This window comes from Sinohyriopsis cumingii, chromosome 2, assembly GCF_028554795.1.
Source record: "Sinohyriopsis cumingii isolate HCF-2022 chromosome 2, ASM2855479v2, whole genome shotgun sequence".
Lineage (NCBI taxonomy): Eukaryota > Metazoa > Mollusca > Bivalvia > Unionida > Unionidae > Sinohyriopsis > Sinohyriopsis cumingii.
The window spans coordinates 9,422,302-9,441,072 of NC_142962.1; the positions used below are offsets into that span (position 1 = coordinate 9,422,302).

General features: G+C 32.6%; 1 protein-coding gene across 1 annotated transcript in view; it reads right to left on the reverse strand.

Moving 5' to 3' along the window:
- The window catches only part of LOC149804321 (uncharacterized), a 90,586-nt gene that overhangs the window by 41,995 nt on the left and 29,820 nt on the right, over positions 1 to 18,771 (reverse strand). The window contains exons 6-8 of the mRNA XM_089938773.1: positions 14,539 to 14,671; positions 11,124 to 11,300; positions 1,490 to 1,686 (exon numbers count right to left, since the gene is read on the reverse strand). Of these exons, the coding sequence (XP_089794899.1) occupies positions 1,490 to 1,686; positions 11,124 to 11,300; positions 14,539 to 14,671 (507 nt within the window). The remainder of the gene's footprint in view (positions 1 to 1,489; positions 1,687 to 11,123; positions 11,301 to 14,538; positions 14,672 to 18,771) is intronic.

The window sequence follows — 18,771 nt, forward strand, 5'->3', positions numbered from 1 at the left end:
TGAGATCCTCGTGATGGTCAGCATTGCCAACAACACTGATGGCACTTCCATCCTGGATCATGCCATTCATACATATCTCATTTACCTGAATTATTTGTTTGACAGTGACTGTCACTCATACATTCCAGACTAGGGTATACACATGCCACATGTATGGCCTGAATTGCGCCCCATACAATTTATAAAGGAAAAGTGATTATATTTAGTTGTGTTGAACTGCCTGCAGTTAATCTTACTGATTGTGTTAACACCTGTAAATAGACAGAGCAGAACAATGACACTTAGATGAAATCATACTAGTTTCACACTGAACTTACCGGGATGGGCATGCTATAATTTATAATATGCCAAAGGAATTTACAGAAATGATCTAACAACATGTAATAACAGATCAGTTGCTTGACAAAATTCAAAATAATGTTGAGTACAGAGTTGAATTTAAAGCCCTATAGACCACTGGACAAATAATGTTGAGTACAGAGTTGAATTTAAAGCCCTAAAGAACACTGGACAAATAATGTTGAGTACAGAGTTGAATTTAAAGCCCTAAAGAACACTGGACAATTAGTAGACAACAGTGATAAGACAATCATACTGATAATACATCCCTAAGGTATAAAACTCCAAATAATAATAATCATATTGATAATACATCCCTAAGGTATAAAACTCCATATAATAACTCAAGTGATGAAAATTCAAAACTGAATTTTATCTCAGTAAGGCCCTGAGAAACAGCATGCTTACAAACATGACTGACAGCAGCAACTGACAATGAATAGATGTGGGCACCAATTTCTCTTTTCAAGGGAGAACACTCTAGTTTGACTCCTACAGTGGCAAACAGATGTTAGTATTTCTGTTACTAAAACAAATCAAAGACTTGGATGATGTTTTTCTTAGCTTTGAAAGACTGGATTTGCAAGGAAGTTGATGTGCTCTTCATGTTTTATGATTGGGTAACTTATCTAAACATGAAATGAGGTCATAAAAACCTTAAAAACGTCAACTCAAATGAATACACTGAAAATAAGTGTAGAAGACATGCCTAAAACTACATTTCTTTTAATACAAAACACTGTTGGCTTTATCATTTGCAACTGTAACAACAGTGAATATCAAGCTAAGCCTTGTACTGTGGGCCCCTTAAGAATATGTCTATACAATACTCTTACATTCTTAAAAAAAATAGAAATTTTTTGAGCATGTGAATGATAATGCTAAACAGCGACCATGGCACACTCAAGAAGATAAAAATAAAAAACAGAACTGTGGTAGGACAGATGCTTTGCACATCTGTGTTCCTGAGTGCCATCTCTGGTTCCAACCTGCAATGGTAAAATCAATGGTTCTGGATTCTAATTTCCTCCACTTCACCAACACCAAATTCCACCTTTGAAACCATTTAATGCACTTCATGTTAAGTCATGACAACTTTACTATAAATGTACTATACAGAGAACAATATTGGTATAAACTAGTTCAGTACCCATTATTAGTTGTTATCACAACGTCCATGTAGGTATCTCCATTTACATCTAACAAGCGACTGCCAGGCGAAGATGAACCAGAAATCTCCGCCTCCCAGTACAGAGTTCCATCACTGTTGTAACACTGGACATTTCCACTGGTGTCTACAGTGATCAGCTCAAGTTTGCTGTCCTTATTGATGTCTGCTATTGTGACCTAAAGTTGATAAAAAATATACTCATTTAACTCCCTTAGTCCTACAATGTAATATGTCTATCCTGATATTTATGTTTCTTGGGTTGACCCAACATCATCGATATTAGGGTAATGTCTTACACTAAAGGACTATCCACTCCCCTTGATTTTGACTGCACAACCAAGCTCCACTTCAAGGATATGGATTTTGCTAATTCCTTAGACTTTCACACACAGTTATCAATATGGAACTGTGAACATTATGAACACACTCACACGAATAATCCATCACTTTGTTTGAACAAAACAGGAAAACAGATAAATAATGTTTTTTCCATAAGACCAGGAGGCTAGTGTAATAAATCTGTCAGAAAGTTGGAGATGGATTTATTACCAAAGATATCCCTAATAATTTCCCCAAATTCTGTAAAAATGTGGGATGGGCTTATCATCAAGGATGGGCTTATAATCAGATAAATGTGATAAAAGAAAATTTGTAAGTATTCACTTTGTCTACCATTATCTGTGTTCTTTGGATCAAAGCAAAATAAACATTCTCTTCTGGTAATAACATCAGTGCCCCTACCTCCTTTATCGACAGGGTAATAAAATGATCATATATGTACCAGTAGAGCAACTCTGTGATTCACACCTTGTGCTTTTTATAGAATATTATCAGAATGTTTGACATTTGCACACATATCCTAAAACAAATCAAATAGTCCTCGAATTTAGTATGTGTATTACTTTCTTCATACAAATTTGAGTTGTCAGCCATGTTAGTTTATCTAATACTTCTTCCATTTTCAGCCTTGTTTTTTCAGTGTGCCTTATAAGGACACTGTATGGTAAATATGGTGAGCTTTGAATAATGTATCACAGAGTAGCAAGCTTTTTTTGGAAAATGAGAGAAGCTCATATTACTATACCAATATATTTTACATAATACAGATTTAATAACTTTGTCATGAGTCAAACTTCCTGAAAACATAACTCTACTTTAGTAGTAAATTTTATGCATTTCTTCATCTTTGACTTTGACAACAGTTTTATCGGCTCCATTTCAAAGAACATGATCACTTTGCAGCCTCAAATATGCCTAGGCTATAAAATAAATATATTCTCATCAATGAATCACATTAATTGACCATTTTATTTTTATTCATGTAACTAAAAATACAGAGTTCAAGGACAAAACCTAGTTTTATATATTTATAAAATGTATGCCATACTGGCTGGAGACCAATTCGCAATGCAATACCAACTATCACCATAGTAATAATTACTCGTCATCATGTGTGAATTGTTTCCTGTTTAGTTAAATAAGAAAGGCATTTATAGCTGACATGTCTTAGAGAAAATAAGCATTAGGTAAGTTGCTGAAGTAAAGAAAAAGAGTCAACTCCCCATTTTAGCCCCTTACACCCTCATTTATTTATGCAGGGAGTTACATGGTACCATTAGCATAATGGACCAACAAGAACTATCATTTATTTATGCAGGGAGTTACATGGTACTATTAGCATAAATGGACCAACAAAAACTATCATTTATTTATGCAGGGAGTCACATGGTACCATTAACATAAATGGACCAACAAGAACTATCATTTATTTATGCAGGGAGTTACATGGTACTATTAGCATAATGGACCAACAAAAACTATCATTTATTTATGCAGGGAGTCACATGGTACCATTAGCATAAATGGACCAACAAGAACTATCATTTATTTATGCAGGGAGTCACATGGTACCATTAGCATAATGGACCAACAAGAACTATCATTTATTTATGCAGGGAGTTACATGGTACTATTAGCATAAATGGACCAACAAAAACTATCATTTATTTATGCAGGGAGTCACATGGTACCATTAGCATAAATGGACCAACAAGAACTATCATTTATTTATGCAGGGAGTCACATGGTACCATTAGCATAAATGGACCAACAAAAACTATAATTTATTTATGCAGGGAGTCACATGGTACCATTAGCATAATGGACCAACAAAAACTATCATTTATTTATGCAGGGAGTCACATGGTACCATTAGCATAATGGACCAACAAGAACTATCATTTATTTATGCAGGGAGTCACATGGTACCATTAGCATAATGACCAACAAAAACTATCATTTATTTATGCAGGGAGTCACATGGTACCATTAGCATAATGGACCAACAAAAACTATCATTTATTTATGCAGGGAGTCACATGGTACCATTAGCATAAATGGACCAACAAGAACTATCATTTATTTATGCAGGGAGTCACATGGTACTATTAGCATAAATGGACCAACAAAAACTATCATTTATTTATGCAGGGAGTCACATGGTACCATTAGCATAATGGACCAACAAGAACTATCATTTATTTATGCAGGGAGTCACATGGTACCATTAGCATAAATGGACCAACAAGAACTATCATTTATTTATGCAGGGAGTCACATGGTACCATTAGCATAATGGACCAACAAGAACTATCATTTATTTATGCTGGGAGTCACATGGTACCATTAGCATAATGGACCAACAAGAACTATCATTTATTTATGCAGGGAGTCACATGGTACCATTAGCATAATGGACCAACAAGAACTATCATTTATTTATGCAGGGAGTCACATGGTACCATTAGCATAATGGACCAACAAGAACTATCATTTATTTATGCTGGGAGTCACATGGTACCATTAGCATAATGGACCAACAAGAACTATGTCATAATCCTATGCTTTGAAGCTGGCCTCCTTCTCTAATAGACACTGTTAGGGTAATAAAATGGAATGGCATTCCATGGAATGCTGATGTAAAAGTTCATATTTCCAAAATAAAGCATTCTGAGTCAAGTGGGTTCTTTAAAAAGATTATCACATACTTATATCTTTTAAAAGATATCAAAAAGGAATAAATCCCACCCATCCCACCCTCAGTTCCAAAATGTGATTTAAAATACAAGTTTTGCTTACATGTTGATTATCAAAAATGCAAATCTACAAATAAGAAATATCAATGGAAAATCTGATATGGAATTCAAAGGCTATTTGTGAATAAAAAAAACAAGTTATTTCTGATAAACATTATCTAACAGTATAGATAACAAAAAAATTACAGAATCAAAATTTATTTTTTGTAGTGATGCCCAAGATGCACAGAAGACCTTCAGTTTGCAGTTTTGTATGTGAAGCAACAAAAAACTGAAAATTTCACAAGCCTCAAGGAAATTCAAAGTCCCTTGAAAAATTTTTGATGACCATGTAAAAGGTAATGTACATGGTCCCTGAACGATTGTCCAGTTGAACAGCAAAGAAGGAGTCATCCATTGTCAATTAATTGATGAAATCCACACCAAGGTTTCCCTTTCACAAGACAAATCACAAGACAATATGTCATTACCATCTTGTAGCAAAATGGAGTCCTTCTCTTTTTAACATGAACAAAGGTTTCCATGACAAATACTTCTGCAAATTCGGTAAGAGTCATCAAGAACTATTTGAGAAGCTGGCTGAGCACCAGGACAGAAAAAGGCATAGAATGACAAACATCAATGCAACAAAAGGCATAGAATGGCAAACATCAATGCAACAAAAGGCATAGAATGGCAAACATCAATGCAACAAAAGACATATAATGGCAAACATCAATGCAACAAACCAAAAGGCATAGAATAGCAATCATCAATGCAACAAAAGGCATAGAATGGCAAACATCAATGCAACAAACCAAAAGACATAGAATGGCAAACATCAATGCAACAAAAGGCACAGAATGGCAAACATCAATGTAACAAACCAAAAGGCATAGAATGACAAACATCAATGCAACAAACCAAAATCACCAGGACAGAAAAAGACATAGAATGGCAACATCAATGCAACAACCCAAAAGACATAGAATGGCAAACATCAATGCAACAAAAGGCATAGAATGACAAACATCAATACAACAAAAGGCACAAAATGGCAAACATCAATGCAACAAAAGGCATAGAATGGCAAACATCAATGCAACAAAAGGCATATAATGGCAAACATCAATGCAACAAACCAAAAGGCATAGAATGGCAAACATCAGTGCAACAAAAGGCATAGAATGGCAAACATCACTGTAACAAACCAAAAGGCACAGAATGACAAACATCAATGCAACAAACCAAAATCACCGGGACAGAAAAAGACATAGAATGACAACATCAATGCAACAAACCAAAAGACATAGAATGGCAAACATCAATGCAACAAACCAAAAGGCATAGAATGACAAACATCAATGCAACAAACCAAAAGACATTGAATGGCAAACATCAATGCAACAATCCAAAATCTCATTTTCTTTCAGGGCATGCTAAAGATATTGGGCCTCCAAAACAAGCCAGAACAGATTTCAACAAGTTAGAACAGATTTCAACAAGCCAGAACAGATTTCAACAAGCCAGAACAGATTTCAATTGCAATAAGGTGGGATTCAGTGATATAAAAAAAAGCCAGACAGAGAGTAAGTGGTATGAATGGTCTCCATAGCTGCAACATACCATTATAGAATCAGGTCCCCTATGTATATGTATATCTGCCATTGGAGGAGCTCTTCTTTCTTTGTGATTTTTCGAAAGTGTTTACGCCATATAGCATACAAAGAGCGTGGGTGTTCCAGGTTCATGGTTGTGTGGGTACTCAGAAAATGGGTACCTGGATGGTACACTCTTGACTCACTGGTTTAAAGCATGACTAATGTTATTATCATGGATAATCATGACAGTCACACATGTTTTTGATATAATCAGGATTGCATGAGAAAAATATAATGAACTGTTGCTGCTGCCACCACATACAACCCACCTTCTACAACCACTGGATGTACATATATCACAGGTCCATTCAAAGCAAATTTCAATTTCATTGCTGTCAACCTGGGTTACATCAACAAGCATCAAGCATTAAAAAAGGCAACAGAGAAGAAAAGGAAATAACTATGAAGGATTTAAAAAAAAGAGAACAGAAAAAAAAAGATCATAGAACGTCATACATGCCAACCCTCAAGAGGTATAAGTGTGATTATTATAAGTGGAAAACAAAACTTATTTTGGCCATTAAAAGTGTAATCTATATATTACATGCCAGAATTATAGCACTTAGGAAAAATATTCATTCATTTTTGCTACTAACCTGGCTCTGCAGCTAGTCAAAATTCTTTTCACAAATGGATTAGAATGAGAATATAAACTACAGAAAAATTTATATTCAGCACGCACTGTAACTAATCTACATGTGTAACTTTCACTGAATGATCATCAACTATAACGAGCATGGTCAGTTGCTCAGAGTGCTGTAGACAATTACTATTATATTCTTCTTTTAAAGTGGTGTTGATTTATTATTTCTTTTATCTCATATGTTTTGAAATTTGAAAAAATCCATCTACTCTAATACTGTCTGTCAAATAATATCCACAACTCACACGGTAAAGCATTTCATATGAAGCCATATTGTTTAAAATTATAGACTGCTCAACTAACTTACTTATCAATATAATTAATCTGAGTTCCTATGACTCTGCACCATAGTCGCTAAATAAAAATACACAGAACTAGTGAAGTTTGAAGTTCATATTTAAAGAAACTCTTTTGTTTTCTTGGAAATGGGTCATACACAGTTTCTATAAATAGCAATAAGTAAAGTACTCTTAGGCTATTCTTATGTAGCAGTCATCTTTCTTAAAATAAAACATAAAACATAATTTGGTGAAAAAGCATAATGGCTGGCATGTAAGGAAAGACCTAGATTTGCTGAAAACAACCCATGTAAATAAATCCAGAAAATCTTCAGAATGATGGAAAAAGATGTGAGATACTCTTATGATATATGCGGTGAATGCACATCTTCTGATCTGTGGAGGAAAAATGACAATGACAAGGACAATGATGGAGATGAGATGAAGGAAACATTTGGGGTTTAGTGTTGCAAGTCTCCACAGTGGTACCTCCAACCCTATTTTGGAATGCTTGATCTTAATGATGGTATCCCTGGCAAATATGACAGCTTTATCACCTCACAATTTATCTGCAGCATTTGTTTGAATAAGGAAGAATAGTTTTGTCAGTAACAATGACTTACTCCATACCAAACTTGATCATTTTTCTGCTGGATATAATTATGCTTTTATTACATTGTTTACTTTTTTATTTTGAACATTGTTTCAATAATTTCATTAGCTTATTATACTTGAGAATTGAGAATGTGCCAGCCATGCCATATAAATGCAGTTTAATATATGCACATTGTATACTTTGGACTTTCAAGCTAGTCATTAATTATTGGAAGATGTTAAACAAAATTTATTTTAAATTCTACTGTAAAGGCGTGTTACTATTTTCTTTTTTTCCAAATAAACTTGAAATTAGGAGTTATATTCCACTGAGTCAAAATATTCATTTTTATAGTCAACTACTCCTATTCTACGAGTTGTCTCATTAATTAATTTTGCATTTATTCTGATGATTTGCATGTTAAATTCATTTTCATCATTGTATCCCTGATATAGCCTGATAATCTGACAAAATTAGTGTGTACCTAGATGTTCACCATTTTCAAGGGACTGATATATCTTTGACTTCTTAAATGTCTAATATGACCTTTCTTGAGACATTTATTAAAAAAAGACTTAAGATATTGATGTAAATTCATCGTTTAATGCCACGACACCAAATGATTACATTTTTTTGAATCGGTCAATAAGTAAAACAATATCCTTTTCTATCATCTTTTTTAACAGCTATAAATACAAGAATTTGAATTCCAATGGCAAAAAAGATTGAGGTTAAATAATCAGAAATTCTTATATTTTCACTGAACTCAAGAACAAAGAAAATCAACTAATGAGAGGAGCAAGTAGATGATCAGTTTTTCAAGGTGCAGATAATTGGTACGGTATCCACTTAAAAAATTATCACAAATACTAATATGGTATCCACTTAATAAGTCATCACAAATACTAGTATGGTATCCACTTAATAAGTCATCACAAATACTAGTATGGTATCCACTTAATAAATCATCACAAATACTAGTATGGTATCCACTTAATAAATCATCACAAATACTAGTATGGTATCCACTTAATAAGTCATCACAAATACTAGTATGGTATCCACTTAATAAATCATCACAAATACTAGTATGGTATCCACTTAATAAGTCATCACAAATACTAGTATGGTATCCACTTAATAAGTCATCACATATACTAGTATGGTATCCACCTAATAAATCATCACAAATACTAGTATGGTATCCACTTAATAAGTCATCACAAATACTAGTATGGTATCCACTTAATAAATCATCACAAATACTAGTATGGTATCCACTTAATAAGTCATCACAAATACTAGTATGGTATCCACTTAATAAGTCATCACAAATACTAGTATGGTATCCACTTAATAAGTCATCACAAATACTAATATGGTATCCACTTAATAAGTCATCACAAATACTAGTATGGTATCCGCTTAATAAGTCATCACAAATACCAGTTATGGTAATGGTTCCACACATCAATGGACATACTGGTAATTTTGCATTTAACATAAGGAAAAATACTGTTAATGACCCTACTGTTAAGCATTGTATCGCCATGGAGTAAGTTCATGTGGTTGTCACACAAACCCATGAAAGTAAAAGCTTGGGCATAACATGTTACCAAGCTTGAATACTGGATATACTCACCGAGCAATACAAATGTTGAGATTTTAAGGAAAAGCAAATATTCTTGGAAAATACCCATGATGCATGGAACGCAAGATGTTATATATACATTAATGTGATTTGGAAATATAAGGAGAGATAGAAGCCAGGCAGGCAGGAGGGTGTGTGACTCCATAGCCCTTGCCAAGCATTTTGGAAGGTGAAGGATGGATTTGAATTGTAGGAAGGGTGTGTGTGACCCCCCAGACCTCATCAGGGGATATTCAAAATATTGGCATTAAAAGCGAAGATATATTGAAATCTGGAACAAAGAATAATGTTCAATTGTGGCCATGTCTAGCTGTTATTTTTTAAAGAATATATATATATATATATATATATATATATATATATATATATATATATATATATATATATATATATATATATATATATATATATATGTGTGTGTGTGTGTGTGTTTGTGTAAATTCATTGAGCCAAACAGTGGAGTGATATTTGGATCAGGATACAAGTGGGAAAACTGACTTTGCAGAGTTCCTATGGTAGTGCAATGACAGAACAATACAAAAGAGAGCTGAATAACAGGAACTGAATATTAATGTTATTTCATTAAACATATTATTATTACCATGAGAGGTATTGTTAGTAGGAATGTGTGAGTGTGTCATACAAGTGTAATATTATTTGTGTGAGTGTGTTATATGTCATACAAGTGTAATATTATTTGTGTGAGTGTGTTATATGTCATACAAGTGTAATATTATTTGTGTGAGTGTGTTATATGTCATACAAGTGTAATATTATTTGTGTGAGTGTTATATGTCATACAAGTGTAATATTATTTGTGTGAGTGTGTTATATGTCAAGAAGTGTAATATTTGTGTGAGTGTGTTATATGTCAAGAAGTGTAATATTATTTGTGTATTTTCCGGTGTTTGTCTTTGTGTGTTAGTGATTATCGCTTGTCACAAAAATTCACGCTTCTGCATCTTAAAGCATTTGACTAAGTATTCATGACAGTGGTTTAAAAAAGTTATGAGAACTGATTTCCAGCCAGTATATACTCCCATTTACATTAAGTCTAATTGTTGTTGACACTATCTGCTATTTATTCATGTTTCATTATGGTATGTACACAGCTGGCTAATTGTCCAGTCTATATGAAAATGTGAGCACAAACTCAGGACTATTACAGAGGTAAATCTGAATACAGGAAGCAGTATTTCTCGGATTGTCTGCACACATGCATCAGTAGCTACATCTGAATCTACTGATTTGTACAATTTGTCCAGATATTTAAAAAATAAATGACATAATAATATTACTGTGAATGAGTACTCCATTTATAAGAATTAATGAAAATACCTCAGGCAATTAGTACCAAGATAATACATGTAATAAAATATAATCAAATCATTTTTCTTTCATTTCTTTGATATAAAAATATATCAAAATAGTAAGTAGGACTCGGTTATGGATGCTATCCTGTCTGATTATTATAATTATCATTTCATACGTGTACTACAAGAGAATTACTGGGTTGATATGTGCTTGTGTCTGCTATACATCCTTTCTTGGGATGGGCAATTACTCTATAAGGACAATGGTACATGGGAGATAAGCAAAAAGTGCCATTACTCATAGCATAAGCTTGATTTTCTGCTCAAAATATATTATAACTCCTTAATGTATTTGATTTTATTAATGTTATTCTAAGATACAAATGAAATGTATTAACCTGTCCATGGATGGTGTTCCTTAACACAGGGAACCCTGGTGTTTCTTTCCCAGCTGTGTCAATTACATGCAAGGAACCTGCTGATGTTCCTATTACAATCTCCATCTCACTTCCATCTCCATCTATATCAATTACAGTAGGACTGAACAATGCATAGGCTGGGAAACTAGAGGACCTCTGAAAAATAAGCAAAACTATCTTACATCATGCGAATTTCAACAAAGGGTAACACAAGTAAAGTAATATTAATAATTTTCAATCTCTGTATTTATCAATGTTGTGACATCATGCCAAAACACAGTGGCATAACATATAGCAAAGGCAGACTGCACACCATTATGGCAATCTATGCAATAAGAAGAATCTTATATATGTATTTATTAGGCATTTAATTTATTCAACTCGTTGAATAATACAAGATGCCACTCACTTCAGGCAGCTTGCACTATACATTACTGAACTTGTGTAAAAAATGTAATATCTAATTAGTACCTGTAAAAAATCTTGTATGAAATGGACTTGAATACATGTACCTGTATAGGTGTTGCAAAGGCATATAATGTATGAATTGGACTAAAATACATGTACCTGTATAGGTGTGGCAAAGGCATATTCAATCAAACTACATACACTATAATAAACTGATATATAATTTTTATAAATTTCTTTTCACAAGTGAATTTTATTACCAAGTTTTATGGAATAATTTTTAATCTTTAAAAAAATGCATTATCAAATGATTCAGTGGCATTATGGTTAGATTGTTTCATCATTTATTATTTATAAATTTGTACTAAAATCAAACATAATTCATAGGCATTTGATATTTTTCACCGACATCCCAATAATACTGAAATTTAAGAATAAATTTCTCTAACTAATCAATCTTAGGTTTGGGGTCTTAAGGTAAAACATAATTGGTACCCAGGGAAGGCACTTTTAATGTATAGTACTCATCCATAGATGCAATTTAAAATTTTCTTATCATTTTAATGTGAAATATGTGTAATCGAAGTACACTGATGTATATTCTAAAAAAATTGGCCTTCCCTGTATGTTTAAGTAGAACAGCCCTTACACAAAAATACACAAGTTTTATTTCCATAATCAGCAGAAGAAACGGTATAGGGATGCATCAAGGTAATCAATCTATATCAAACAAGTCCTTTCAACTATACACAGAAGAAAAGACAAATATGGTCATGAATTTACATAATACCTCCTTTTTATTGCTTTCTTAATATTTTTACAGTTTGAATGGATGTCAAAACAAATTATAATCAACAGAACATCAATTCAGTGCATGTTAGTACATTGATGCATCTGAAACCAATCTGAGTAAATACTTCCATTCTGGGTGTGCAGTTTATGGAAAATATGGGTTGAACAGTCGCTACAAGTTTCATTCAATAAGGCTGACATATACTGGGTTAAAGTTTAAGTCCCAAATTTTTAAATTATGTAGGTGAAATTCAATATTTTGATATGTACCATGATATATGGGGCCCTGAATGGCTGAGTGGTCTAAAGTGCTCTCAAATATGAATCATTGCCATCTCACCTCTGTCTGCATGGGTTCGAATCTCTGATTCGGCCAATGTGGGTACGTGAGAAAGCTTGCCAGTAGCTTCTCGTGGGTCGGTGGTTCTTTCCAGGGTTTTCCCCGGGTTCTTCCTCCACCATTAATACTAGCCGCCATGTATAGCCTATCATGTCTGAAAAATGGAGTTAAACCCTACAACTACAATAACAACAACCAAGGTACACAAATATATTAGAGAAATGAATTTAATGTTCTGGGATAGGGGTCTGACCCTTTTTATCAAAATTTCCATCGATCAAAAACTGGAAAAAAAATATCTTGCTCAAAATAACACCATGTTATATCCATTATATTATCTAAATATAATTTTACAGAGATAACAGACAATAATATATCTCAGTTCAAGAGAAAACTGCATCCACTTGGCCATGACAATTAAATGAGCATTATGGTAGATGAATTTGCTATGTGTATGTTAATTGTTAAGTTTGACATCTAACAACATTAACTAAAGTAGGATGATTAAGTTTGCGCTAAATTACTCTGGTCGCCAAGTGGTTAGAGCATCCGCCCCACATGTTGGAGGTCACGGGTTTGAACCCTGGCTGAGTCATACCAAAGACTTATAATAATGGTACTAACAGCTGCCTTGCTAGACACTCAGCATTAAGAGATAGTGTCAGGACTGGTTGGCCTGGTGTCTGGATAATCTGACTGGGTGGGACATCATGCTACATGTTTGCAGCATGATGCCCCAGTGCTAGACATCACAATAAACTGACACACTGCAGACATCATAGTGATATGACTGAAAAAATTTTAAAGCTACGTTACACACACATACACTCAAGATTGAACTATAGTTTACACACTATCAAAACATTGTTCTGACATTACAGAGCTTGCTAATAAAAATAGGAAGTGTTGAAACTGTTGTGTACACACTTAAACCTACTATTTACTAACAACACTACTGATACAAATGGCAAAGTAAATTCAAGTGGGAAGCCAACATTTGCACAAGACATTTATCAAAGAGAGGCACTAAAAATAAAACAAACTTAACAAATGAAAAAATATTTAGTGGAGAAATTATGTAAAATTCAAACAAAAAATAATTACTCTCCTGAAAATATTTGGATGATCTGCAAGGAATACAGGTACTAACACATTTACATATGCTATTACATAGATAAAACAAATTACATTATTCTTAAAAAAACCTGAAATGTTTTCAAAACTAGGATTTGGCCCAAATAAGTTTCACAACATTCCATTTGGACAACACGTTAGTATATGTGACAAGTGTCAAACATGTGATTAAAGAATCATAAATATAATTAAACTAGCTAGTGGATGGGAGTGATAAATTTCAAGTTTTAAGATAAAAAGTAAAAAAAGCAAAAAAAATATAAAATATAAACAAATTGCATTGAGTGATAAAAAAAGAAAGTTCTAACAGAAAAAAAACAACAAAAAAACCATTAAAAAGATTGGGATGTTGCTGTCAGTTTCAAAAATGCAGCCTCTTGTGTGGCGGGCATGACACACAGACAAATGGGGTTTTTTATATCTAAGATGTGTAATATTCAAAATTAATCTGAGACAAATACGAATGTTTTCTAAAAAGAAAAATTGAAATTTTGTTTAAAATTATTTTGTTATGAAAAATGAAGAAAAAAAACATGCTGTTAATTAAATTTGTAATAATATAATTTGGGAGTTTCCACATTCATTTTTTAGTGACAATAACTATGTAAGTACCAGTACTGATATTTAACACCAGAAAAAATACCATGGTAAACCATTAATTATCATGCACTTCTACTAAAAATGGACTATGATGGACTCTCACTTAATAAGGATACTAACTGTGGTAAGGTCTAGGAACATTGTTTTGATGACTTCCAAGCTGGTTAAATTTACAATGGTGAGGCCAGCCACCAGGTACTTGTCTAAATCAGAAGTGTTCAGATTGCTAATTTGCTCAAAGTTTTCTGGAAGCCTGAAAAAGAAAGAAATATAGAAAGATACCAGCCCTCCCAGAAAAAACACCTCTCTTTTAAGCTAAAGGACCTAAAAGTTATGGCAGTTGGGCAGAGTGATCTCCCCTCAATATAGTGATTGTGGACAAAACCCATGAATAGCAGTTATTAAAGTAGGGAAAAGGAATTTTGACAGACTATACAATACCAGCTTCTGAAAGTGCAATGAATGAATTACCATATAAAAAAATATAAAAAAGTTATTGGCTTTTTGGGGGGATAATTTACCAATGAAGTCCATGAAGTGAAAATGACAAAGAGGAGCAAGCATTTTTTCAAAGGTGCAAATCTGAAGTATGGCCAAGCTGTATACTCTATAACCCATCAATATTACCCCAAAATAGAGGTAATTATAAGTTCTTTTGAACAATATCTAAGATATACAAGGTCTTGTTAAAACAGTAAGTATAACAAGTGAGAAAATCCAAGGAAATTCTTTTTTCTTAAAAAATGTAACCCTATGCAAAATACTAAATTGTTGAGCACCACCTGAAAACAAATATGGAAAGTTGTACAAATATTTTTCTTATTTTCATATTATCATGCATGATAGTTTTAATAAAACTGTATATATTAGCATTACATGAAAATAAGCAAATTATGATTATTTTGCATATGCTTACACAATATGCTGTGAGGCAATATTGCATGTGTAATGACCTTAACTATGGAGAAACTACAAGTCTCAGAACACAGGAGTGAAGTAAACTTAATTTAAAACTGTTGCAATGTAAGTGAAAGAAATATGTTGTGAAAATGTTTCTTTTCATTGATTTATGATGAAATTAAGAAATAAAAGATGACAAAGCAAAATCGCTTTCTTCCATATTTTAGTGTTAGAACAATAAGCAAACATTTTAACCTTTGACCTCCATGAACATCATCTGTTCCATTCCTTTTCAAACTGTAAATTTATTGGTGACATGTCAGGAATAATTGTGGCAAGTTTCATGTTCCCGTCTTTCAGCATAATAATGGTTGCTATGTTGACAAAGTGGAATGTGCATCTTTTAAATAACTTACTTTCATTGTAAAGGGGGTGGGGTAGGCTGTGCTTGTGTGGGGCTTTGATACTAGTTAATACTGCTCTGTTGTGGCAGGGGGGAATACAGGAGGATTATTTACATGGACTGTTTTGATGCTTACCACTAAAATGTTTCAGTCATACAACCAAAATTAAATCATACAATAATTATAGGTTACTGCATTTGTATGGGAAAATATGAACAAGTTTTTTTTGCAAAATACTGTATGGCCTTGCAGTAACCTTTTTATCATATGCTTATTTTGTTTAACTTCCTAAGACTTAGCAATAAAAGACATTACAAGAAACATTGTAATTTAATGTATGCTTTATTCCAAAACGATTCACAACCGTAGATCCATCAATATGCAATAACAGTATTCATGTGTACATAACTCCACCCAATGACCTTTTAACTTTGTTGTGCGGTCCACATCAGTTTAAAAAAGAAATGTAATTTTGGTCTGCTTAAAATCGAAATTTAGAGTGATATTGTTAATGAATGCATAAATTTAGTTTCTATGTTGATCCATCTCAATTGTGCTTTTCTTTTTGGATTACTGGGTCAATTCAGTGAAATATGGTAAGTGTACTGCAGCTGGAAATGTAGGCTATTCCAAATTCCAGTACAGCTTCTGTTTGTATCAGGATTTGCAGGATATGTCTGTCAGATTTGAAGAGCTAAGAAAACACAATTTGAAAAAATTCAAAATGCATAAATGTAAGCATATTTATTACCATTCTTATTACCAGCTAAAGAAAACATGCTTACGCCTAAAATTGTATTAAAATACTTACACAGGGAAAATTGAAAAGCAGCTTTTGTGTGATAATCCATTTACCCAGTGGAAATAATACTTTTTTGTTGTCTTGGATTATTGGCTCTGAAGCTTCTAGTTTCCTACCATAACCTTCATTTGCATTTTTTGTCTAGTATTTTGACAGACTTGTAAAATGGTATGTCTCTGATAGATATGCAACAGCTCTTGGCCTCAATATGATTTTCTGTGCTATTTATTTAGACCCTAGAGAGCATTTATCTTAGTCTTAACAATTTTATTTGCAAAATGATAAGAATATTCTCCTAAATAAGTGATGCAGTGATCAGAATGGTATTTTCAATTACTGCGTCTCTCATATTTGTTGTTGACATTGCAAATATCGCATTCACTAACTTGCTTCTTTGAATGTTTCGTTTCTGACTCATTGAACTTGTCCACATTGTTAACTTTATGATCCATCCTTTCAAACCAATGAAACACCTGCTTTAGTTCATTAACAAACAAATTTAATCAACCATAACCTAGAGCATCTACTATATGAGTGTACATTGTTTGTTTACAAAGTAATTCCTAATAGACTATACTATCTTTAGGCATGTGTCCTGCACATGTGTGCAATATAAAGGTGTTCAATATCGTAAAATACTGCATGATTCTGACAATGTAAAGTTAACAGAGACAAAAATGAACATATAATAGTAATACCTATTTTTTCCTTATGGGTTGCTACAGATATTACGAACTTTATGAGAGAGTGGCAGGTGAAAGGTAAAGTTATTTACATTTGCAACACGCACAATAGAGAGAATGTTGGTATATTAGTAAACATGTAGTTTTTTTAGTTTTATCACTTTTTCATTATTTCAGTTGATCTTAAAAATTTGAATAACATTGAATTATTCTTAAATAATCATACAAGGGGATGTAATTCAAATTTCACTTCTTAAATTAATAAATTATCATAATTTATAAAAGAACATAACACAATATAAAATGTAAAAAAACAAACTTGAAATTTGAAATATACAATATTCACTATTTTATCAAATTAAAATATATTATAAATACTGCAATATATATAATAAAACTGTTTATCTCAATTTATTTATAAAGTTCCAATATATTATTATGTGTAGTTAAAAGGGTACCAGATTAAACAGGTCGATCACTTGACAAGGTATATTCCTTTTAAACACTTAGTATTTCATGTAATAACTATAAACTGCCACTGAAGGAATAAACTATTGCAAAAAGTGCAAAATGTAATCAGACAATCTGTTTCTAGAAAGAAAAGTGAAAGCAATTTGATTAAATGAAAAAAAATTATAATAAGTTCTTCGATCATTACTGAGAAGTTTTATGTCAGAAAGATTAAAATCAATATCATCAGTAATTCATTCTGTTGTACTGGGATAATGTATATGTTAAATGTGATAGTTGTATTCCGATGTTTGCCTTGACTTTTAAATAGTTACAAAAATTACCTATGCACCTGGTATATTATATGTAATTATTTCTCATAGCTGTGTGATTTATCTCTATAAAGGCCACTCCTCTTATAAGGCTATTTACCTGCTGCAGAAAGGTGGCCATATCAATTTACAATGTAAACACAGTAAAAGGCCATATCAATTTACAATGTAAGCACAGTAATAGCTTGTTTAATTTAACTCATCAAGGGACACAAAATGTGTCAGTATAGACGAGAGTTTTAAAGAAGAATTTCATTCAGGGGTACAGACATAAGAGTGACTCATTTTGTCAAATCACTCTCAATTTACTAATATAGTCAGAAAGAAAATAACTTTACAATTAAGCTGAGTCTAAATAACTTTACCATTAAGCTGAGTCTAAATAACTTTAACACTGAACTTCATGTAAATAACTTTAACACTGAACTTCATCTAAATAACTTAATTAACATTGAGTTTAATCTAAATAACATTAACATTGAGTTTAATCTAAATAACTTTAACACTGAGTTTCAACTAAATAACTTAATTAACATCTAAATAACTTTAACATTGAGCTTAATCTAAATAACTTTAACACTGAGTTTCAACTAAATAACTTAATTAACATCTAAATAACTTTAACATTGAGTTTAATCTAAATAACATTGACATTGAACTGAATCTAAGTAAGTTTAACACTGTCAGAGGATAATCTAGGTTGCTGATAGATGTATGGATGCATGTACAAACATACAGATGCCAAAATGACTGCAATGTGCAACTTATACCAAGACTGAGTT